This window comes from Rhipicephalus microplus, chromosome 2 (genome assembly GCF_043290135.1).
Source record: "Rhipicephalus microplus isolate Deutch F79 chromosome 2, USDA_Rmic, whole genome shotgun sequence".
NCBI lineage: Eukaryota > Metazoa > Arthropoda > Arachnida > Ixodida > Ixodidae > Rhipicephalus > Rhipicephalus microplus.
Genome location: NC_134701.1, coordinates 289638536 through 289664075, shown reverse-complemented (window position 1 = coordinate 289664075; position 25540 = coordinate 289638536). Strand labels below are relative to the sequence as shown.

At 43.6% G+C, this 25540-nt stretch overlaps 1 protein-coding gene across 1 annotated transcript in view; it reads right to left on the bottom strand.

Annotated features, from left to right (window-relative positions):
* Window positions 1-25540, bottom strand: part of LOC119177892 (lysosomal alpha-glucosidase) — a 74071-nt gene that overhangs the window by 4975 nt on the left and 43556 nt on the right. Inside the window, exons 7-17 of the mRNA XM_075882241.1 lie at window positions 23570-23808; window positions 22869-23000; window positions 22665-22775; window positions 20321-20437; window positions 18470-18669; window positions 15816-15949; window positions 10785-10936; window positions 8227-8375; window positions 7012-7096; window positions 1888-2075; window positions 1001-1089 (exon numbers count right to left, since the gene is read on the bottom strand). Of these exons, the coding sequence (XP_075738356.1) occupies window positions 1001-1089; window positions 1888-2075; window positions 7012-7096; window positions 8227-8375; window positions 10785-10936; window positions 15816-15949; window positions 18470-18669; window positions 20321-20437; window positions 22665-22775; window positions 22869-23000; window positions 23570-23808 (1596 nt within the window). The remainder of the gene's footprint in view (window positions 1-1000; window positions 1090-1887; window positions 2076-7011; window positions 7097-8226; window positions 8376-10784; window positions 10937-15815; window positions 15950-18469; window positions 18670-20320; window positions 20438-22664; window positions 22776-22868; window positions 23001-23569; window positions 23809-25540) is intronic.

Here is a 25540-nt window from a genome sequence, read left to right as displayed (position 1 = left end):
TTTGTGTGCCATTCTATTGGGGGAGTAAAAAAAAATGGGGGACACGGCCTAGTCAGTCGAATAGCCTCAGGCTTTTTCTGAACACAGTTTGAAGTATACAACGATACCCTTCGATTTTTCGTTCATTTTACACTTGCACCGGAAAGGCTTCATTGAAGTTACAGAGTGCACGAAAGTGACTTCTTTCGCTGCAGCAGCCCCGTTTGCGAAAGGAGTACGTTGTTCAAACGCAGCGCATTAAAGCATTCATTTGGGCTAGTTGGTGCTAGTCTCGTATAAGTGACGGAAAATTGCTACTTTTAACTACTTTTAACTACGACATATCTACTTTTTGTTCTTAGTTCACGCTTGTCCTGTGAGTGGTAATTTCGAGCTTTTGTTTCAGAGCAGAGCGCTGCAATTTGCCAGCTGCTTGCTATTATTTAGGCGAGACATTCCAATTCGTTGCTGTCGCATTGATTGCTTCATTCTTGTGGCCACAACCTGACTTTCCTTTCTCTTTTTTTACGTTATTGTAGAAAGAAACACTTTCAGTGGTTTGAAGATAACTAAAACAAGACTCTGATCAAGATAAAAGCCAATAAAACCAAGACGTTTTTCACTTCCGGTAGTTTACGAGTACCTCATGTTGGTATTCTTGCATGTTATGTTAATATGTTCAGGTGATTCCTATTTGCGTACATGGGCGGCTATCCATCGGATTTATACACGTGCTATAAGAAAGAATAAAGATTGGTATATAATGGAAAAGTATCAATGCCCAGAACCATATGTTACCGGTTGAGCTTACGCACTAAACATCTACTTACAATCTACCGTTTACTCTAACGCTGTGAGAGGTGATTATGAGGTAACGTAACTAGATTTCATACTGTTGTTAGATGTGTTCTCTTCGGCTATTGTGTATATTGATTATATGATGATACACACCAAGACTAACCATGACGCAATGAACACCAATCACACTAAAACGTATCGCTAAGAAGTCACGCCAATTTACCTAAGGAGTCTCCGTCATCCCAAAATAGTTCTCCTTGTGCAGTACCATCCTTGTCAAGGGCTGCACTGAAATACACGGGCTTCTGGCGCCTGAAAAAAAAAACAGCCATTTTCAAAGATGAAATCATTGTTAAGATGCCTCGTACAGCTTAAGTAAGCCAGCAGCATGATTCATACAGTCTGTAGAATACAATCGAATAAAGATATGCTACATATCGCCAGGGCCAGGAATCAATGAGTAAGGCATTGCAATCTCTCAACGTCCGGTATAAGTTTCGTTCAGGTGGCGTCAAGGAGGTTGGGGCAATCTCATTGGTTGGCGCTCACAAATATATTAGGCCAAAACTGAAATAAAGCTATTAGATAAAATGATTGAAATGAGCAATTCATCATCATCGCTATCACCAGAATCAGTCTGACGATGTTCACAGCAGGGCAAAGGCCCCTTTCATGTTCCACCAATCAACCTGGTCCTGGGCTTTGTTGTCATGTTATACCTGAAAACTTCATCTTATGTGCTCGCCCAATTTTGTGTTTCCCCCTCACGTGTTTGCCTTCTGTTTGAATACAATCAGTTATCCTTAATAACCAGCGGTTATCCTGCCGACGCACTAGGGGCCTGGCCTATGTTCATTTCTTCATTTTAACTATCATATTAACCTCGGTTTGTTTCCTGGCCCACTCTTCTCTCTCCTTGTTTATTTAGGTTACACATCATTTTTCTTTACATCAATATCTGCCTCCTGCTCAGTTTAGGTTGAACGCTATTTGTAAGCCTCCAGGTTTCTGCTCCGTATACGTAAGTACCGGTAAGATGCAAGTCATTGCAGACCGGTAAGAAATAAGCAACTAGATAAGCAATACGATAGGTTTGTGGAATGTTCTTACTGATCTGTTGTGGTGACTATACTCGATGCAAGGGGGAAAATGTGGCCGCCACGAACGAGGATGCTCATTGTGTCCCCCAAAGCAGCGGGGAAGGTCTTGTAAGTGCCATTCTCGACTTCCATGGGTTCGTTGTGGATTGCATCGTACCAAAGCCCAGCGGGCACGTAAGCCTTCACCTCTGTTTGTCCCTGTGTAGAGAGCATCCAATCCGGGTAAGGAGTCACGCAGACAAGCAGCAAGTGCACAATATCATTGATAAAAGCATCAAAGAACGAAAAAAAAAAAGGAAACTCATTCCCTGGTTCTTCGAGGCATACAAACTGTTTTTAACAATACAAACTATTCTTAAAATATAAACTATTCTTAAAAATACAAAACACTCTTACAACGATTGTCAGCGAGGACGGGTTATGGCAGTGCCTAATTATCCAGTTTCTGCAAGCGCATCTGAGTGCCCTGCATGCTCATGATGCATTTCCTACAACGTACTCTAGCGAACTAGTGAGTTTTTTTAGTACCAGGGCACTTATACGCTATGCCTTTTTCCATTGGTATGAAGGACTTGTTCTATTCGGTGTTAACAGTGAACATTGTGTAGCGGGCAGAAAACGCATTGAAATTAATGGTGCAATTACGTTTCAAAACATTACACAAGTGTCAGTCGGCAGCTTTATGCATTAGCAAAACTTTGGCTTTAAGTATATATTTATTTCTTTGATGAAGATATCTACCGTCAACGCAAAGGAATCAGGGCACGTTTGTTGCCTGGTTTTATGTGACTCATTTTTGACCATCATTGACCGCTCACTACAGGGCTTTCATTTTCGAATAAAGGAGTACTTAGAACCTTCAGATCCACCGATGATATTTTAATACTTTCATTCCGACAGAGGACCCTGACTTACATGGGTTCAGTCAGCGGTATTTTGAACCTTTTGCAGGCTTTATGAGAAAGGTTTGAAATTCGCACACGAGATCTCTTCCAACGTTTCATTACAATTCCTAGATATTGTATTGCGAATCGAAAGACTGTATTTTTGCTGCAAATATGCTCCACGAGCGCAGGAAGAGTTTATGCCGTTTGATTCTGCGCGTTCAAACATTGTAAAAATGGAATTGCAAGCTCGTACTTTCATTCCGCACTACCTAAATCTTGTCCGCGTTCAATGCATGCCAGTTTTGATAATGAAGTTTTCAGGCTTCTTGTAGCCGGACTCCCATGTGAGGTAATTGCAGCAGTGCTTGATAACCTTCCTTAAAAGATAGAAAACGAAGGAAGACGTGGTGGCAGCACCGAGTGCCCGCCGAAGAAGCCCATTGTTGTGCCATATATTCTACAGAAGGTCAGCTTTAACGTGTCAAAAAAAATGGGGGTGGGGGGAGGAATAATCTCTCCATTGTAGGAATTGGTATAACACGAAAGTAAAACGTGTCCTTATAGAAGTAGTTGATTGTTCAGGGAACATTGAACAGAGCTTGCACAATGTATATAATTGTTTGGCAGCTATAGCATTGTTCAACTTGGATTCAACCGCGTTGACGGTTGGTCATACCTGGCATTCCCGACCACTCATATTCATTATCAATAATTAAACAAACACTTGGAGTAGCTGTGGTAGTTACGGGTGAGAACCTTGTCAAGAAAATTACAGCATATCCATGGAGTGAATGATAAGTGGGGTGAAGCATCCATCCGTCTGTGTTTCTTTGCCCCGCCGCGATGGTCTAGTGGCTAACGTACTCGGCTGCTGACCCGCAAGTCGCGGGATCGAATCCCGGCGGCGGTGGTCGCATTTTCGATGGAGGCGAAAATGCTGTAGGCACGTGTGCTCAAACTTGGGTGCACGTTAAAGAACCCCAGGTGGTCTAAATTTTCGGAGCCCTCCACTACGGCGTCTCCCATAATTATATGGTGATTTTGGGAAGTTAAACTTCCCACATCAATCAATCAATCAATCAATCAATCAATCAATATGTCTGCTTGTCTGTCTGTCTGTCTGTCTGTGGATGGAGATGCTGTGCTGGCTACGCTGGAGGGATGGACTGCCCTAGACAATAAGGAGCTTCGCCCCGAAAAATGAGTGCCACAGTAAGAGGAGCGTCGCTGATTAGACACGGCAGTTGAGCTGAGGTCGTTTACTGGCGACATGTTGAATAGTTACTGAATCTCACAGCAGGACTAGAAGGGAACGCAACGCGCATCGGGTGTCCCTTGTTTCCTGACCGCAATTTCTGTCGTCGTGGGGACGCTGTTACAGTCAGGTGAGGCAGGCGCGCGTCGCAGAGCTGTTTGAATATGGATGGGTGATATCGGGCGACATAAAAGCAATAAATGGGGTGAGTCGGTGTGTTTCCATCCTGTACGAATATTAAAAAAACGAGGACGAGATCGGCGCTGTAGTTTGCCTTTCCCCCTAATAATAATAATAATAATAATAATAATAATAATAATAATAATAATAATAATAATAATAATAATAATAATAATAATAATAATAATAATAATAATAATAATAATAATAATAATAATAATAATAATAATAATAATAATAATAATAATAATAATAAAGTGTTTGGGTTTCACGACCCAAAGCCACCATACGATTATGAGAGACGCCGTAGTGGAGGTCTTCAGATATTTCGACCATCTGGGGTTCTTTAACGTTCCCCAAAATCTAAGCGCGTGAGCCTCAAGTATTTTCGTCACCATCAAAAATACGGCAGCCGCGGCCGGTATTTGATCCCGTGACCTGCGGCTCAGCATAAAACTGCTTTAGCCACTAGACCACCGTGGCGAGTATCTTACTTTCTCTCGTCCTCGTTTTCATCGCGCTATTATTCTTTGAAGGTATACGAGCGAAGTTGACGCTTGGGCTAAAGTCGCCTCCTCGCGGTGTTGAAGGCGTCGCCAAAATTTTTCTTCGCCTATAGGAAACGCGCCGAATGGGACACACTCGTAGCAAGGACATGTGTCAGATGCTATTCGTGGGAGCCACGATCGTGCATCACGATGCATTACATCACTTTACAGTTTGCAAACGACGACAACACCCCGAAGAGCTCCGGGGGCAGCGCGCAATAGGCAGATGACGCGCAAAACGCTCTACAAGAATTTCCCAGTCGGCCTCCACTCCTGGGCTGTATATATTGTATATAGTGTTGATCCATTGTTATAGTGTACTTATTATGTATTGTAGTGCAGTGTCAGAGACGAGTGGCAGATATAAAACACGTGTTTGTGTGACCATGGCTAATTCACATTGGCGAAGGAAGTGGGGCACATGTGTATGTGTATGTAATATATTAACATTGCATTAATAAAAAAGTGGCCATGGCACAAGTGCCCGGCGTCTGTTGTCGTGAACCGAGAGTTCATGGTTTGGCTCCCTTTGGCGGAACTTTTTCTTTGCCATCTGATCGGGTCCAGTTTTTCTACGTCATATCCGGGCCAGAAGTACGTCACTGAAGTCTTGGTGTACAGCGGCATAAAGCACCTTCGCGTAAAGATGAGGCAAATATATAGGCGTTGCGTGCATGCAGTTCTTGCTTCTTATATAAATCTTGCTGGATTATGGTTTGGCGCAAAGAAATCTCTAAGCAAAATTGTTGCGGAACCAAGCATGCTGAAAGCTATATGCCGAATGTTCCCCGAAAAAGTTTGTATGAACTGCCGCTCTCTGGAAGGTCCTACGTGGGACCAACGTCGGACCAACGTAGGCTGTGCGAATGAGCACGCCATGGAGCATGCCTTGTCAGTAGAAGGAGAGCACCCACCCGCTCACTGTGGCACGTACTTAGGATGCGAGCTTTTGCTCAAAATGATAATGCTTTTAGGAAATAGCTGTACGATAGTGGGGCGCGAACAGTTAGAAGCTTTCATCACTAAATAGAAGGGTGATGATTGCGTAAGCTACACTTCAGTTAACCTCATATAAGGCAGACGGCTATTTCCTGAGCATGTTGTGCTTAATATGAAGTAAACATAAATTGTTTGCTTTCTCTCCTTAACACCTTTACCAATGACATTTGGAGAAACTTATTCAAGAACAAATAAACCCTTTAGTCGTTTCCGCTCTTTCTGTCTACTTCCTTTTTTCTGTGTTCGTCTGAACTTGGTGCACATGTCCTACCATATGATGATGATATATGGGGTTTAACGACCCAAAACCACCACATGATTATGAGAGACGCCGTAGCGGAGGGCTCCGGAAATGTCGACCACCTGGGGTTCTTCAACGTGCACCCGAATTGGAGCACAGGGGCCTACATTTCTGCCTTCATCGGAAATGCAGCCGCCGCAGCCGGGATTCGATCCCGCGACCTGCAGGTGAGCAGCCGAGTACCTCAGCCACTAGAACACCGCGGCGGAGCATGTCCTACCAAAAGACAAAGTTAAAGCTGCATTTCATTGCAACTGTATTTGAACACGTAAATGAGCTCAAAGAACTTCCCATTCATGCAAGCAGCACGATACTGGTAACGTTCCGAGCCAGGCGCTTATGCTGGTTCTTGCAGCGTCAATAATTTCGTACATGGATGATCACACTCTGGTTATTGTTGCTCGTCAACGTTCTCAGGACATCTGCATGGGATATTGTTGTGCAGGTCTTAACCACTTGGTTTAGCCAGAGCTCAGCCCTTCCCAACCATCACTGCTCAGCCCATTCGACATGTTACGTAAGTCAGTCAGCTTAATTCTGTTGCACTCCATCGCCTTTCCATTCTCATAGGCTGTTTTTAATAGCTAGCATTTGGGGTCAACTAAATTCCTCGCTCATTTTATCTAATTTATTGCTTCCAACTAGAAAACTTCTTATTTCCTGAGAGCTTCCCATATAACTATACTTTTTTTGTTGTGGCGGTGTGGGATCAGCAATGCAACTTCAGACGTTCTCGTGCGCACGGAAGGAGGGTGGAGGCAGTAAAGCTACTTGCCTCATACAATGATTTGTTCGGGAGAGGCGTGCTCTAACAAATCTTCGCTGCCCCCTCCCCGATGGAGAACCCTGCGCACGCTTATGGTTCTAAACATGCGAAAACAAGCACCGTTTTTTTTTCTTGACACCTTGCTGACGCGTGCGCGGTTTGCGCGATATTACAAACTGATGTAAGGAACAAGCCTACCTGGTACAGTGCCGGATTGAACAGAAACGCTGATCCCCACATGAACTGTTCGTCAATGTCGTAAGTGTTGGGGTCATCCGGGAATCTGCACGCAAACGAATAGTGTAAGCGTGTCAACCACGTTTGTGCCTCAAAATTCTCACTATAGAATACCTGTTCTTCCGAGCTACAGCATGAGTACCAACCAAAGAAGTCTAAATGTACGCAAATCACAAAGTAAGCACCACTAACCTTTCAAGGCGTGACTCATTTTAGTGAGTACCAATGTACACGTTCCAAAAGTATTGTGGCAACTGGCATACTAGTAATACCTAAGTGTGGGATTGGACTAGTTAGTAATCCTTTATTAAATTGACCAGCGTCAAAAAGTTGAAGACACAGCCCACTGGAATGTAGTTGCGCTGATCCTCATCTACTCCGGGTGCGCTGAGGTTACACTTTTTTGTGCTGAGCAGCTTTCCCACAAGCTGCCTTAGACGCTACATTGCAATAATTAAGCCGCAATATGAGTCAAAATGCTGTTTTTTCTAACTTTGCCACAATGTTTGGCAACAATTTAGATTCATTTGCTTCCGAAGCAATTTGATCATTTATTATGGGAACGAATAAAACTGGAAACGTAAATACATTACTGGCTCAAATGTTCGTGCTTTAAAAAAACATTAAACATGCACCATATTGCACTTTTTTGCCGATGCGAAAAATAAAGAAAATCAAAACACAAATGCATGAAAGAGTAGTGCCTTGACATTAATGCGAAAATCGTTTTGTAATAATTACTCAAAGCAGTGATATTATATAAATATTTGACGTGACGCAGTTTCGCTTGGGCGCCCGAAATCTTAAGCACCCTCTAGGCAATGCAAAGCTTTTCTGATTTTAGTCCAGATTTTACTTATTCTCGAAATCAGTATCCATGCTTTTTTCGAAAGCTGATGAAATACCAGTGACACATAGATGGAATATGAAAAAGGCGTCCTTTCAAATGCCAACTTTACATAACGTATCACAACCCGCCCCCCCTAACGGCCCCTCTCATCATCATCGCTGTGCCGGCCCTCACGTGTCTAAATTTCGGAACTATGACAGCCAGCTGAGGGGACATTGAGGCTCCTGGTCTAATCCATCCATCGTCTTTATTGCTGAAAGAATATTGTACCAAAACTTACAGATACACAAGAAATAAACGCAAAAGGCATGCACAAAGACACTCACTCAAAGAATAGGGGCCGGGCGACCGTCTCTCCATAGACGTGGCTCCTGTAGAACAGCGTGTATAAGTAAGGAATCAACTTATAACGAATATCCAAGTTCGCTGATGCACTTCGTACCACAAGTTCACCGAGGCTGACAGGATCTTGGTCCTGCGAAGAAAGACATTTCGCTCATAATCAGCGCCAGAGTGAAGCCATTGCATAAGACAGGACCCAAGCATATGATTAGTAACTACCGTCCAATTTCTTTAACATCAACTTGCTGCAAATTACTAGAACACATTATACACAATCACGTATCTGAATTTCTGGAAACACATAGTGTACTAACCAACTGTCAACATGGGTTCCGGAAGGGATACTCTACCTACACCCAGCTGGTACAGACAGTGCATGACTTTGCTATCTCTATAAATAACCGCAATCAAACCGACGCCATTTTCATGGATTTCTCCAAAGCCTTTGATAAAGTTTCACACCAAAAATTACTTTTCAAACTAGACAAAATTTTCAGGAACAACCAATTACTTAAATGGATCTTGGCATACCTATCAGACCGGGAACAGTTTGTTCATTTTAAAAACAGCAGCTCCTGTAGGCTAACGGTTAGCTCTGGCGTTCCACAGGGTTCGGTGCTTGGTCCCATCCTCTTTCTGGTATATATTAATGATATAGTTCACAATATTCCGGTGTAAATGAAACTTTTTGCAGATGATTGCGTAATTTACTCTCAAGTAAGCAGCATGTCAGATCAATTTCTTCTAAACGATGCAATTCAAAAAGTTATGACGTGGTGTGACCAACGGCAGATGGCTGTAAACTTCGATAAAACTGTAGTCATGAGAATTACCCAGAAAAAGAATCCTTTTGTCTTTAATTACTCTGTGAACGCAATCACTCTGAGAGAAGTAACTCAATATAAGTACCTCGGTTTATGGATAACTACTAATCTTAATTGGAATAAGCACATTGATTTTGTGATTGCTGCCGCGAATAGAAAGCTTTTCTTTCTTAGACGAGCGCTGAAACTTTCCACTCCTAATGTTAATTTACTTGCGTACAAATCAGTAGTTCGACCAGCATTAGAATATTGCGACGTTATCTGGGATCCATACACAAAGACAAACATCAGCAGGCTGGAAAACGTACAAAAGAAGGCTACATATTTAACAAATTTGGGCGCACTTCAGTTACCGAACTTCTACGACGAGTCGACTTACCGTCGTTAGCACACAAGAATCTTTTATCGCGACTGAAGTGTTTCTATCAAATAATCAAGGGGCATTATAAAATAGATTTTTCAGATGTGATTTCATTTTCAGCTGGGTACGCGACCAGACAAAGACACCAACTAACAGTCACCCCCCATCACACACGTACTAACTGTTATAAGTATTCCTTCTTTCCCAGAACTATTTCCGATTGGAATAAACTTCAGAATTCACAAGTTCTACAGCCTTCTGTAAGTTTGTTTGAGTCCCACCTTTATTAGCATTGTATACCAATCCTCTGTTTTTGTAACAACCTTTTGTACCCGAGAAGAAGAGCCTTTTCATCTGTGTTGAATTGTACAGTTGTTGTAAACCATGTATCCTTTTTATGCACTGTAACCCACCTACTAAAATCCCTATCAGGGATTGCAGTATTTATAAATAAATAAATAAAAAATAAAACATATGCACCCGCGCAAGCTTCAACGATACAGAGATAACAGAGAGCGTTTTAGGAAACTTTGTCAGTTAAAGATCTTGAAAGGTTGTTGGCGATGGCGAAATGCATGCCGTTAGCGTTTTATTTTAGCAGTGAAACTGATAAGTACGGCATAAAAATACGCCATTTCTTGCTAAAGGGAACCATGTGTAGATGCGAAGCAGTGGGCGCTAACTCTTACACTGGCGGCGACGGTGACGCTGGCACTAATCGCAGCGTTGCACAGGAGGGAAACCCGGGGAGGTGCAAATCACGCAGTGATGGGCTGGTGTTTCCTACTGCAACATGCTAATTACTGCCAATGGGCAGTGTTGCAATCTTAAACATCTCCGCGCCCACAAAATCTCTACATGCGTTAAGACGGAGAAGTTTCAAGCAATGGCAGGGCTGTGGTGCAGAACACCCGCTTGACAAGCAGAATCTTGGCTTGAATTCTCATTCCAACCGTACATTGATATTTTATTTTGTATATTTGCATATTTCAATCGTTTGCTCATGGACAAAGCTGATTTTTGATCACAGCCAACAACGCCCATGCCAACGCTGATCTCGGAATTTTCGCAAAACGAGCTCTTTGAAGTTGTAGCGTTAAACTGCGTGTGCATGACTCAAAAAACAAACTGCCAGGAGGAATCGCAGGAGGCCACAGATGTGCATGTCAAATGTTACGTCTGTAGTTCCTGTAAATGACGTCTGTTTTGTCATCATCGTTTGTGTATGTTCAAAAAGAAAATGTTCTGTTGAGTGTTATTGATGTTCGTGACAATAAATTTTTCTGAACACGTGCAATATAACGGCGAAATATAAACCATATGACACATCTAGCGTCGTGCAATTGCCGAAACTTACAATGCCGTCGTCGGTGTTGTGGTTTCTTGAAAATGGATAAAATGCTCCAAGCGCGTGCCAGCGTGCGCACAGCTCGACAGTTGTGTTCTGGTTGAAGCCGCATATGTCTGCACCCATCAGTGGCATTCCGTACATGCCAAAGCTGAGGATATCTGAAAGAAAAAAAAAATGAGTACACGAGTGTAGTAGCTGATATTTCCTCACGGGAACATTTGGACGACGATGATGGAAAAATTTGTTAGTATTCAAGTACTGGGGACAACGGAGGAGGTGGGCAAGATCCTAAATCCCCTCCCCTTTTATCACTAATAAGTTGGGTGGGGGGAGGGGGGCCGTTAAGCTTTTTCCATAATATTCCTACTTCGGACCTGTAGCGTCATTGATTAAAAGCGGGGTTATTTCCACGCAGGTTTCTAAAAATAATGGCAGTTGGAGTTTCCTGGTACTGTAAGCCATGGTTTACTCCCCATAGTTACTAGAGGAAAGCCAGAGATCAGAGTTAGGCCACAAGGAGAAGCATTTAACAGCTTCATTTAATTTTTTCACCCACTGGTTGAAGCATTAGCTTGGACTCTTAACGGCGAATGGGTAGGAGTGGGAGGCTGCGACGACACTGTGCCCCCCCCCCCCCCTTGTGCCTAAGTGAGAACACTGCACACACACGAGTGGGACTAAGTGCGTAAGTTTTAGTCTATACACGTATTTGTAATAATTGTATAGCTTTGTGACTGTCTTCACTTTTTTTTTTCACAATGGCAGCAATTATTCAACAGGAGCACAGGGGTCCCACACAAGAACCAACATATCTTTAAATATATAAACAAATACGCTTTTCGCTTGTAGTACTATCGTACTCATATAGCATTCAGGAAAGTTAAGGAGATAATACTACTGCTGTATCCGTAACATCAATCAATCAATCAATCAATCAATCAATCAATCAATCAATGAAACTTTATTTTCATGAATAGATATATGCAATTACAGGGATTATTTGGACCGATAGCCTAAAGTGGCTAGTGGACGGTCCAATACAATGTGCAACATAAAAAAGTGTACAGGTCAGCTCTGAGGTAACAACATCAAAAAAAAAAAAACAATCATATAATACAGATAACACAGTAATACATTTTTTACTGCAGATATGCATACTTATTAGCTTGCAGCTAGTTTCTATAGATAGGCACTTATTAAAAAAATACAATGAAAATTGAATCAAACACACACATGCTTACATGTCTTGACTCCACAGAAAAAATGATTTACATGCCATGCTGAAATTACGTGCCGTTTTAATCTCTAGGGGGACCGTGTCCAGAAAACTTTTGCTAAAGAGTCTGACTGAACTTAATCTGATAGAGTCATATCTTCACTTTACGGAAGCCAAATATGAACGATCATTTAGGGCATACCAGCGTGCGGGCAGACTGACATACGCGACCATGCACACGTCTATACACTAGTACACTTCCATGCGCATGTGCTGTGACAATTGTTGAGTGGTGCTGAAGTCGTTCACCATGGTCTATTTGTAGTAAATAGTGTAGGGGCATCAATCTGCTAGAGCTGCGATAAGATTACGAAGCTAGCACCAGTGCAAGGGCTCCGGATAATATCGCCTACCTGGGCTTTTTTGAACGTGCACACAGTAAACGAGCCTGTAGTATTTACTGTCCATCGAACTGTGACACCCGCGTACGGGATCAAAACCGCACCTTTCGGATCAGCAGCCTAGAATAGTAACCATTGAGCTACAGTGTTTTTTTGTTTCTGTTCGTCAGTCATAAGGACGAAAAGGAACTGGTGTTTTATGTTTTTGCCTTTTTCAGGCTGCATAGTATATGTATCCTTGCAAGTACAGTCGTTCGTTCTCCATCCGAGTTTGACTTCGCTTCGTAACGGGCCTCTCACCATGTTGGAAAATTGGGGCTGACGAGCGCGATGCATACCATGGGTGTTCATGGTCACGTCTGCTATGAAACTTGCAACGCTACGCGCCGCGGAAACGGGCCATATTTCAAGCTGAACGCTTCTTGTATACTTCTTAACGCTTCTTGTATACTTCTTATGGGCTCGTGTCTAAAAAATAGACAGTTTTAGTAAGGCATCCGCAGCAGCTCTGCGGATGCGGGCTGCTATAGTATGGCTGCTAGCCATTCGTTCGCAGAGTGGCTGAATCTTTCTAGTGAGGGAATGATGTATCCGATGTATGACCCTACGTATTTGGCAGTGCTCCGACCTCGCAAACAGTATAACATGTGACACTGCAATAATAATTTGACATGACTTGTAGTTGTGATCTGTTGCTTGAATAGACGATGAAAACTTAAGAACATTAACAATACACAGAAACGAAATCTGTGCGTGTTTTATTTCTAGATGTTTACTGCGAATCGCAGCAATATGTGAGACTCCTCCGTTCCGCATGCGTCCATATTCTGGCGCATTGTGCAGAAGCCAATAAAACTAATTTTCTGCCGCGTTCCAGAGATCATTTGGCTCATCATTTATCCCCCGCATCTAACTAAATGTTCATGCGGCACACCGTCAGTTTCACGTCCATGGAAATGTCACAGGTTTCATGCTCAGTTAGGTTGAAAGCCAAGTGAAGGTAGAGGGCGCATTCAGCATAGCTTGCACAGGGGACCTTAAAGGGACATTAAGTACAATTTCACGGTTCAGAAAACACCGCTTTTACTGCGGCACGACGTTTTTTAAGCGAGAAAATACGCGAAAAGAAAATGCAGATGGAGTCGCCATTTCTGTATCCTGCACCAAACACCATGACGTAGAAAATTGTGTAGGCGTCCACTTACGTAGCTTCTTACGTAGCTTTTAATCAATAAAAATGAATTGATTGATTGATTGATTGATTGATTGATTGATAAGTGGGGTTTAACATCCCAAAACCACCATATGATTATGAGAGACGCCATAGTGGAGGGCTCCGGAAATTTCAACCACCTGGGGTTCTTTAGCGTGCACCCAATTCTGAGCACACGGGCCTACAACATTTCCGCCTCCATCGGAAATGCAGCCGCCGCCGCCGGGATTCGATTCTGTGACCTGCGGGTCAGCAGCCGAGTACCTTAGCCACTAGACCACCACGGCGGGGCTCAATAAAAATGGAGTACATTGTCATTTATGAATGCCAGTGATCTAGCATACAAAGTTTCAAAATATTTCAGCGAGCTAATATCACGGAAATGCGCAAAACACATTTTGAAATTTGTTACGTCATGCGCATAGATTGCGGAGCGAAATTTAAAAATGAAACTTCAACCTTGATTTTGTTCGCTAATAATGAACCTGTCAGAGTGAAACATATGGCACTAGAATTCTCAGAGTGCAGTTTGTGAATCTAAACCAAGCCATTGTTTCTCTTTAGTGTCCCTTTAAGTCTGCACAGACGAAGCGCTGACAGTGCCGCCACAACAACGCTTGCGTCTCGGGCGTTCGGGCACGTCACGCACTCGTGACATAGTGCGTCTGACGTGCTCATGCGTATGCATCATGTGATCCCGTCACTCGCGTGCCGAAGAAGGCAGCGAAAGCGAACGGCTACACAAGGTGAGAGGCAAGGGTTTCAAGCTTGCCTCCTCGCATGTCACCTCTAAACATTGGTTTTCTCAGCTTCTAAAAGATCAATTAGTATAAAAATTCTTCCGGCTTAATACTCTTTATTGGGCACGTAGCAACTTCCAGTTATGTCACCTAAACATCAAATGCTTGGGAAAGGTTAGTAATAGACCCGATGAACGCGTGACCGTTTTGTTATTAAGGCGAAAGCCCTAACTGCCTCATCAAATTCAAAATTCGACCGTCAGCGCCCCGCATCGTCAGGGACAAGGTATGCAAATAATCCCCATCACATGACGATGTCACCGTATCACGTCACAGATCCCCCAAATTCGTGACGTCGTTAGAAGTTGCGTAAGATGATGACGTTACCATATTGCATCGTACTTGGTGAAAAGCAGTCCGATTACGGAGGCAGTGCAATATCAGGCTGCCTTCGGTCTCGGAGGCAATACAATATCAAATTAGGCTCAGAAGGCGTCCGAATAGAGGCGGGGAGCATCAATACACTGACTGAGAAGAAGACAACTTTCGCCTTCGAGTCATTAAGTGAACGCATAGGGGCCCTGTGAGTTTTCGAACTTCTGTTTCTAACTTCGCACCGACGATAAAGCAACTTTGTATGATAGTAAATGCGTGCTGCTGTGACTTAGCTGACCATTGTGTAAAAAAGTGGCAACTGCTTTTTGGTTAGCTCTTCCAAGCATTAATTCGAGTGATCAAGCTTCCGAGTTTGTGAGCATGGGTGTTGGCAGGGTGGTGCGAAAGGAGCACTTGCCCCACACCCAAGCAACACCAGCGCTCTACCTGCCCCACCGCGATTCAACACGGACTTATGCCCCGCAGACGAAACCCTGCAGGTGCCCTCGTTTGTGAAACATATGATTGACACTTGTTGCACAAGGCATTGCTCAAAAAAGTGTTCGTGCTTCTGGAAGAATACACATTGATTTCGGTCCCCGGGCATTCCCAATCTGCGGTCATGGTAGAAAACAGAGCAATACAACAAAGACAAGAAAGACCAAATAGGCCAGTGCCGTAGCCAGAAGATGATACCCCCCCCCCCCCAACACAAGCACTATTTTATTATTTTGCCGTGACATAGAAAGCACAATATGGTGCTAGAGTACATATACATGCCTAGTTTCCACTTGTAGGGTCTCTAACCGGCGAGAGCGCCAGGCTCTTGGAGAAAACGGGCACAGAACACGTGGTTGGTACAAATAAAAAAAAACACACCCAAGGCGGCGTCGCCAAGGCTTGACTTACCACGAGGGCCCCGACGCGCAGCCCGAGGTGCTACGCACCGGGGACCCACGCTAGAGACAACCGTTCGCGGCAATCGCCACGCGCAGAAGAGACCAGCTTATTTCTAGCTGCCTGTGTGTTGTTGCAATCGTCGCTCATTCTAGATGACCGAGAAACTGCTCAATTTGAACGCTCAATACTCACTAGGAATGCTGAGTTTCATATCCTCCCACGATGAGCTGATATCCCCGGACCAGTGGCCTGACCACTTCGATTGTCCCGGAGATGTCGCCCGAGAGATGATGAAAGGTCTCTTCTGGCGGATCTGAACGAGGGCCCTGATGATGAATGAAGTAAAAAACGTATTGCAGCATGCATATCAGTATTCAGGCCGTGTTAATGAAACCCTATGTACATCTGGCATGCGTGTAAGTTAGATGGACATTTTGAGCTTTCTCAATAATTCCAGCACAGCTCTTCACCGCTTTAGTAAACCTGTATGACAGTGGTTAGAAGACGCTTGAGCTTCGCCTTCAAGAGTAGATCGGTCTGGGTGCGTATCACTTTCTCATTTGCTATCCTCTTTTTGGTGGAAACCGTAATCATGCCACAATGAACGTCTGCGCGCGTAACATTGGCGGTTGTAAACTATCGTAGAATTCACATTGCAAGTGCAGCGTTATCGAGTGCCCAGTATGCCACAATTCTCTTTTTTTATGAATTGCCGAAGTACCCATTATTTGTTTGTGGCGCAACACACACACATCTGCAGTTGCACATTTTGTTGATATTTCTGTTGATTATTATTTACTCCTGAGTATTTTAAGCTCCAAACCTGCCACTTGTTGCTTGATTTACATCTTTTGCCGCCTGGTGAGATTATACGCTTCTGTCGCGCAATATTATGTGTGTTAAGGAGAATTCCGTAGCTACGTGATATTCATATCGGTTGTTTCATTGTTCGAATAAGTTACAAGTATGAAAGTACAGGCGTGGATGTGTGATAGAACTCCGAGCTACGTCTTCTTTAGCGCTAACTTTAGAGGCAAGAGATGAAAAAAAAAAACCAACACACATACACGCTTTTCTTTTCATGTGTTTGAAGTTTGCGCTGAAGATGTCTTCGAAGTTTGCACTTAAGAAGTATCAATTGACCTGCAAATGTTTTCCTACCACAACTACGTCCCCCCTCCCACCAACGCCCTCGTTTGGCTCAGTATGTTCACATCGAGTGAAGGGGAAACGCACACTTTCCGTCGCTTCATCCAGACACTTTCGTACTGCAAACACATGCAAACATGAATAAAGGATGGCAGCATAAGAAGGTAGTGATTTATGACACCCTCGGCAGAAAAGAAACCGTAGCTCAGTGTCGACAATATTTAAAAACAGAAAAACCCCACACCTACTTCTTTTAAAGTTTTTTTATTGTGCTTCACTCCGTGCAAATTGCCTGATATTCGGCCAGGTGTGAATGCATTTAGTCATCTCTTTCCGAAGTCAATTTTTCGCACTTGAATAAAATAAATATCCTAACTAAAAAAACTCACGCGAAAACCTTCCGTTCGCTATTTGAAGCCCAAGCTTGCATTCTCAGGAAAAAACCTTTCGGAGCTTTGTTAGTGACGAGAGTTTCCTTGATCGAAACTAAATTTGTTTTGGTTTGTACGTTGTTTCCTTTGCAGACATTCGTGTTACGTAACAGACAGATAAAGGAGGAATGCGCAGTTTTCCCGTACAGTGGCATAGAAATACAGTATATAGATTCTCGTTAACTGAAGCTCGTAGGGACCTCTGAATTTCGTTTGAATTATCAAGACGTTTGAACTATCAGAACTTCTCAGATAGATGTCTCTGGGTGAGGTGACATACACATTATGATTAGGCATTGATTTCATCACATTTAAAGATTTTAAGTGTTTTTAAACCCTAACTACACGCAGTGAACAGAAAGCAGACGAGTAGGGTCCACAAGTTTATTGGCCATTTACTGCTGATCAGACCTTTTAAAGAAATCATGAATTGCCAACTAGAGTTTTGTTATAAGTATGTGCTTTCAGCACAAAGCTCTCTACACTAGTTAAGAAGCATCATGGTTTACCATGCGTGTGTTTGTTTCAAACATTTGTTTACTAGCAAATACTTTTTTCTTGGAGTCCCGAGGTGACTATTTTCATTTTTATACTGTTAGGATTATATAAGGATGCAAATTTTTAAATAGTAGCCGGAAAGCAGCAGATAATTTCTGGTATGGAACTGCAAAAAGTATAAAATAACCGAATGATAGAGTTTGAATTAGGAGGCTTTAAATACATTGAACGAGTTGAGGGCCAGCCAAAACATTGAATTTTGATTGAATTAACCGAAAGTGTGAATTATCAGAGTTTTAATTATCGCGAGTCTACTGTAATTACGCATGTAATGTACCTGAATAAATATTTTCATCAAGATGATATATTGTAGTGAATTCAGCGACTAAGCGCATCGTAATGAAATGCGACATTTTCGCTCTGTGACAACCGGGGAAGCCGTTCACGTCTTACAATTTGAACGTGTTAATCGGCCAGCCGTTAAAACTAGCAAAAACATTTGCTTGGAGCGATGACAGGGAAATGTGGGATGGGCTGTACTGATTAACGTGGAGTCATTGCAGAAGCCCGTAACATCGCATGGAGAAAGAGAAGATAAGGAAGGGACAGTTGTTGTGGGAGACTTTTGTGGACGTAATGGAACCGCTATAGAGCAAGCCGGCTAGGTAACAATACTACACCAATGCATTCTGAAGAGGACGCCATTACGGTGAAGCTTTGATGTAACACAACCTTTGTCTGTTGTGTAACTGCTCGCTAGTAACGTACTTGTACGTCGCCCTTGCTTCCATTTGAGAGTAGATGTTGTGGACGTTGTAGTGGGACGAGATGTAGTGACGGTCGCTCATACAAAGTGTCTTGGCGCACAGCTTTTCTCCGCTTGGCACGTACGGGGGTTGATCCTCCTTCTGGTTTGGAGGGCAGCCGTCCTTGTGACCATCGTAGAAGTTGGATGGTTCGTTCATGTCCTGCGCAACGAGAAAACAACCATCACTGCTTTCCGCAATTCAACATCAAGCTCAGTTCACTGCCAAGTTGTCGGAATCAACGTTCGTCAAAATAACCTGACAAACGGATCTAGATCCGTCAGTTTCGTCACATATTCAAGGGCGTAATATTCTAATGTAACGAACGGGCCTCTAAAACGTGATTCGACCGACTGTGTCATTTCAGTCCATACAAGCGATTGTACCAGAAAAGAAGAACGGCATATCTTCAGCTTTCTGATCTGTCTCATCTTCAATTGTGGCCGTACGTCATTCACACATCTGATGTTTCAACGTACTGTTAGAGATTACATCCATGGCAGTTTACACTACCTGAAAAGAAATTGACGGTAGATGACATAAAAAAAAAGAGATTGTCTTTCTTCACAAGAATCATAGAGGCTAGCTTGCTCAGCAATTGTTGATTTACCAGATATACCGCGGTATCCAGGATGCATACTTGTCTGTACTGTAGGCTCCAGGTTTCAAACCTCTTCATATCTGCAGATCTTATTATACAGCACCTAGATATGCGATAATCGTTTCAGTGATCTTGCCTGACATTCTCATCAGCAGCTGAACTGTTCGCCGTCCTATGCGCGAAAAAATGTGCAAATTCTTTAAGAGATGCGCGATAATTGGCAATTTCCAGTGATTCACATTCACTACTACTGCTGCTACTACTACTACTACTACTACTACTACTACTACTACTACTACTACTACTACTACTAATAATAATAATAATAATAATAATAATAATAATAATAATAATAATAATAATAATAATAATAATAATAATAATAATAATAATAATAATAATAATAATAATAATAAGTGACGTTTTACGTCCCAAAACCACGAGACGCCATAGGGAAGGGATCCGAAAATTTTGACCATCAGGTGTTGTTCGAGCTGTACAGACCTCACACAACGCACGGGCCTCTAACATTTCACCTTTATCGAAGTGCAACGACCTGGATTGAACCCACGACATTCGAGACAGCAGCCGAGCAGCGAGGCTGCTGTTCCACTAAGGTGGATCTTGCCTGTTCACTATAGATATGCTATTAGGCCTATTATTACTTGCCATTTTGAGACATACCAGCGCGCGGCTTGCGCCAGACAAAACGTCCTGGCGGCGAAACCACAGTGGCCATGTTCCCGGGCTTGAGCCGCATGCGGCCAGCACTCGCGCAAGCGCGGGAAACGAGGCGTCAACGGGAAAGGCGCGCTCGATTCCCCTCCACCCCCCCCACCCCCCCAAAAAAATATCTGTAAGTAGGAGTTGTGTGCCCGAGCAAGCAACCCCTGTCTGAGAAATTCTTTTATCGTAAGCTGCCATCTGGCGCTTTCTGTCATTTTCTTTAATTTGTTATATATGCCGCGGTAAACCCATTATTTATGCTGTATGCTCGATCCCTCGAACAGCTAAGGTGTAACCTGTGCCCTATTTGTAAGTCAACATCTTCTTATCCCAATAAATAATAACTTTTATCGGATACGACAGAACTGCAAACAGTTAACAGCCGAGTCGGCTTTGACAGGATCGACAGTTAGGTTTACTTACAACAGGTAAAAAAAAGCATAACTCTACCTAATCTTTTAAGTGGTAGAAAGAACTTGTACTCACAATCCAAGCTCCATCGAAAGGGACTTCATTGTGAAACCTTGCCAACTGCGTCATCCAGTAAATCGTCGCATTGGGGTGGCTGAAGTCGGGGAACACGCTGCTTTTGTCATTCCAAACCTGTTGAGTGTGGAATGTGAAGTGTTCATTTAAAATGGCTAATATTATTGCCTGCGTATTTATCAGCTGTCTTAATACTGCCCCACTGATGCAATTTGTGCAGTTGCAGGAAGTTTTCTGGTAAATTCCTAGAAGTTGTTGAATGCACCGCGCGTTCCATAATTATTTTTAGATACGATGCAGCTTTAGGCCAAGCTCAATCCGGTGTGTGACGTGACTACCCTTACTGCGCATGCGCGTCCACCCCCTCTCTCTCTCCTCTCCTACTCTCCCCTTCTCTCGTCTCGCAACGCCGACGTAAAGAACGTCTGCTAACCCATAGAGTTTCTTAATTTATACTATAGAGGGAACTCTGGCGTTAGTGTCCATGGGAGCTGCAACGCATGGCACTTCAGCGAGCATGGGAATGATGGGTAGTGCACACATTTGTGTAATATTTGTACTTCGGGCCTGCTTTTGGTTCCGTGTGTGTTCGTGTGGCTTGGAGCTGTTTTATTACGAAACGAATATTAGCAAATGTTCAGCGGTTGCGCTTCACCATCCTATTCTTTTAGACTTACCTTTCCAGATCGGGTCACGAAGTTCAAAAGGGTTCAATCTTTCTTTCAAAAGAAAATTGAAACACAGCAATAAACAAAGCCGCAAGTACGATTCGCCGCCCACAAGTATGAAGACTAGGCGAATGTGTGTACTACCCATCATTTCCATGGTCACTGAACGATCGCAGCGCCAGTGTCCCCTCTAGTTTTTTAGGAAACTCTATGTGCTAATTTACGCTGCCTCCCTCCCTCTTCTCTAGGCATTTCTTCCAGTGGCGTTCGCAGTCCCATTACGCATGCGCGTCTCCTCCCCCCTCTTTCCTCTCCTACGCGCCCCCTCTCTCACCACTCAACGCCAACACAGGCAGCGTCTGCTAGCGAGTTTTTTTATTGAAAAAAAAAAAAACCGACTGCTCACGCTGCACAATCGTTCACTAGCCACCTGGTATATACATGCACTGGATCTTGACCTGCAAGGTAGCACCAATGAGAGATTTCTCCTGTGGGTTCTTGAACAATGAAAATTCGCAGCGTGCACGTTAACTAAAAGTGGACTGTGGGTCTCTGTGTCCAATGGAAGTCTTATGTCTCTCATTGCCCATTAGCAGCGATTGGCATTTTCTTGCAGGAAACACCGGTCCATCACCGCGTACATTGCGCCTCCACAAGTCTCTCTCCTGCACAACGCCGCGATTAGCGCCAGTGTAAGCATTAGCGCCCACTGCTTTGCATCTACACGTGGTTCCCTTTAGCAGGAGATATGGTGTAAATAATTATTGTAGGGGCATTTATTCACGTAGCTCAGTGGTCTCAAACTCGGCCCGCAGACAAGAAATTTAATGCCACATGGACCGGGGCAGCGAACACCAAGGGGAGGGGGGCGCCATTGTGAATGAAAAAAGTGGGGTGTAGTACGGACGAGAAAAAGAAAATGACAAGAAAGGCAAATTGGGGGCGTAGTACTGAACAGGGACTAGAAAAGAGAATGACAACATAGGTGCAGCTGCGCTTGTGTTGTCGGCCTTTTTTGTTCTCTGTTCTTTATAATGCGCCCAACGGTTTGCCTCCAGAATGAACCATTACCAACTACCTCAAATGAATGTTTTACTACAAGAGGGAGGGGGGGGGGGGGGTATCTGACGAAAGATTTCAGAGATCACTTTAAAGGAAATTGGCCGTCAAAGTATTTCAGCAACATATCTACACCAATCGTCAGAATGACCAAAATCTGGACACCAATTCCGAAACATAGTTCTTGTTCCACTGCATGGGGAGCTTCACGAAAAAGGTTTAGCGCACCGAACAAGGCGTTATTAATCGCAGCAGACGAGAAAATAAAGCTACAGCAATCTTGCTGATTCGGTAAAGCTCTGTCACAAACTTTCTTCTCATTTTTTTTGTGTGTGTTCCTTTTCTCTTTGTTAGTCCTTATTCCTACATTTCTCCCTATTTTTTTTTCCATTTCTCGATTGCTTCCGATTTCAATTTCTCTACGTGGTTTCTGTTGTGGTGTTTACCTTGCCATAGTAACAATTTCCCCACTTTGTACGATCATCAAGGCAGTCTGAGAACAAGAAAAAGACGACCAGCTATAAAATTATCAAGGCACTCGAAGAACCTGAACGTGGCGCATGCTGAATGAGCTCCAGCTGTCTGTGCTTTTGCCTACGTTACGTCAAACGACTTACCTTTCCAAAAACGATTCCTCCGGTGATATTTTTGACGAAGATATCCATGGAAACACCATCGTCGTAGGGAGGGTAACTGCCGGGTGCTTCAGAACCGCTTACGGCTGGATCCTGCGGGTCGTGCGTACTACAGATCAGACAACATCTCTCGTTAAAAATATTTCTTTTTTAAAAAGTGTTCATGGTGCTCTTAAGGCTACTTGCCACGATGACGACGTAGTGACGGCCAGAAGCGTGAAGCTCCTTGACGAATTCCGGAAGTCCTTCGAACCTGTCCTTGTCGTAGGTGAAGTCGTTATTGCTTTTCATGTAGTCAATGTCATTCCACTGGGTGTCCTTGATTTCGCGAAGAGAAAATATCATGCACGTTTTTTAGGCAATAATGTGCGTCCAGCCCTTCCCCACTAATATCTTTGTGTAGCTCTAAGCAACATCGTCATATTCAGACAGAGGCCTCTCCAAATTAATTCCAGTTTAGCGCATCCTGCGTGAACTGATTCGATGTTATTCCTACTTTCGTCACTCCATAAAACTCTCGGCCTTCCACGACGGCGTTTGCAGTTCTTCGGTGACAATTTCGTACCTCTTACTGTCCAGCGATTCTCTGTTCTTCGCATTACGTGACCAGCCCACGTACATTTCTTTCACTTGGTGTCAGCTAGGATATCTGCTACTTCTACGTGTGCTGTTACGCATTCTACCAATCTCTTAATGTTAGTCCTAACATTTTGCGTTTCATTGCGCCCAGCATGCTCCTCAGCTTTTGCACTAGTTTTTTTGTTATTCTCCATGCTTCCGCCTTATATGTTAGAATCGGCCCTCAGTGCTGTATTATCTTGTTATAATGCTTGACCATTTTTCCCAATGGTCGTAATGTACCCCCTCTTGACGGTGAGAGTAAATACCAGTGGAATTCCGGCCTTGATGTTCATCTCCATTATGTACCGAGTCCGGTTGAGCGTCTTGTAGCCGAAGCGGCACAGGTGAAAGCCCAGGCCCCAGTAGGGAGGCATGGCGGGCATGCCCACGACGTGCTGCATCTGGCTCACGACGTTGGCCGCCGTTGGACCAGCGAAGACGAAGAAGTCCAAAACGCCACCCAGTGCGCGAAACGTCACTGCGGGAGTGGGCTGCAGCACAGTCTCTGAGGGAGACATAATCAACGTAAATCACATTGTTAATACGTCACAGCTATGGCAGCGAAAGTCATACAAAAGCGAGTCCAAACCTGACTGTGCCTATATGATCTTAATTTTCTTTCTACCTTAAGGAAATACAGTGACAGGGGAGCTGCGGGAAAGGCTGTCATAGAAAGCTTGACCGAGCACAGCTCCCAAGTACAATTCGACACGGACTGCCAGTTCAAAGCAAAGTCGACACACTAACACGACTTCATGTAAAAGAAGAGAAAAAAAGAGGAAAAAGCATTATAGTAAAGCAGACATGAAAATCAGCAAACGGCACGTTATCTACACTCTGTACACACAGCACAAATTTTTTCATCAAACTAATATTCATAGCGCATTTTTGGTAAACAATGATCAACCAAATATCTAGAGCGTTGACTTGTAATCATTTGATGATAAGCAAAACTGAGTGAGTGCATTGTTACATCATCAAAGCTAATAATTGAGTGTTAATTAGGAAATGCAAATTTTCAAATGTAAATTAGTGAACGTTGCACGTTGATATGCAGTGCATGGTATCGGGACCACACCAAGTAGGTATCGTTTTCAAATTATCTCAGATGAACTCAGGCGAACGCCTTGAATTTTTTTATTCACAGACTACTAATAAATTTAGAAATCATATTACAAATTAGTATGTGCTGAGTTTTCTTTTTGGGGGGGGGGGTGGAAGTGTTTCATTCCGGGGTCCACCTAGACTTCAATAATGTATTTCCATCCCGGAAATGACGTCGAAAAAATACGCATTATCAGAAGACAAAGAAAAAAACTTCCGCGACTACACGGCACGCTAACCACTGCGCCACGGTCACATTTGTGTGTGCGTGTGCGTGTGCGCGTGTGCGCGTGTGCATGTGCGTGTGCGTGTGCGTGCGTGTGTGTGTGTGTGTGTGTGTGTGTGTGTGTGTGGTGGCTTTGTGATGTTAAACTCCCCATATCGATCAATCAATCAACATTATTTGCCTTTTTTGTCTATGGTCACTAATTAAAAAGCGTATTTTTTAGCGTACAATGTGTACGTGCCGCAGTCACGTACAGTTTGTACGCCTGAAAAAATATGCCTTTTGTATCTACCATTGTAATCTCACAGCATTCTTGGTGAATTTCAGTAATGCATCATGACCGTGGAATCCGCGATTACTTCCTTCAACGCGTCGTTTCTGAGCGTCCGTCCCACTCTGCATGCTTATCTGGACCTTTTTCACGAAGTGGAGGACCTCCTCCTTTCTGGGCTGTTGCACGAGAGTACGAAAGCCAACGTCACAGCCTCGGATTTTTTGGGGGGTCACGCGCGCTAACAACAGCCAAGAGAGAACTATGGCGACATCCAGAACGCCTTGAGTGAAAAGGGCTATTAGGAGAAGCGAAATTTTGTCCACGCCTTAACACACGTCCAGGTGGCAACCTTACCCCGAGGGTCGCCACGATTCATAGCATCCATCCATACTAAAGATAGCTGCGCTATAGCTGTGCGACGCCCGCCGGCTTTGCTTGGTTCATTTTAGCGTTCTCCACTTGCGTTTGCCCCGCGAATAATTGGGGTCATCCAAAGGGAGTATACGATGCACGTTGCGTTTCCCTCTGGTCGGGCAGTGGCGTTCAATACTCTAGCATGCCAGAAGTAGAAAACCTTAGCCGAAGTTCGACGTCCAATCAATCAGGCTCTATAGTTGTCACATCGCTTTTTGT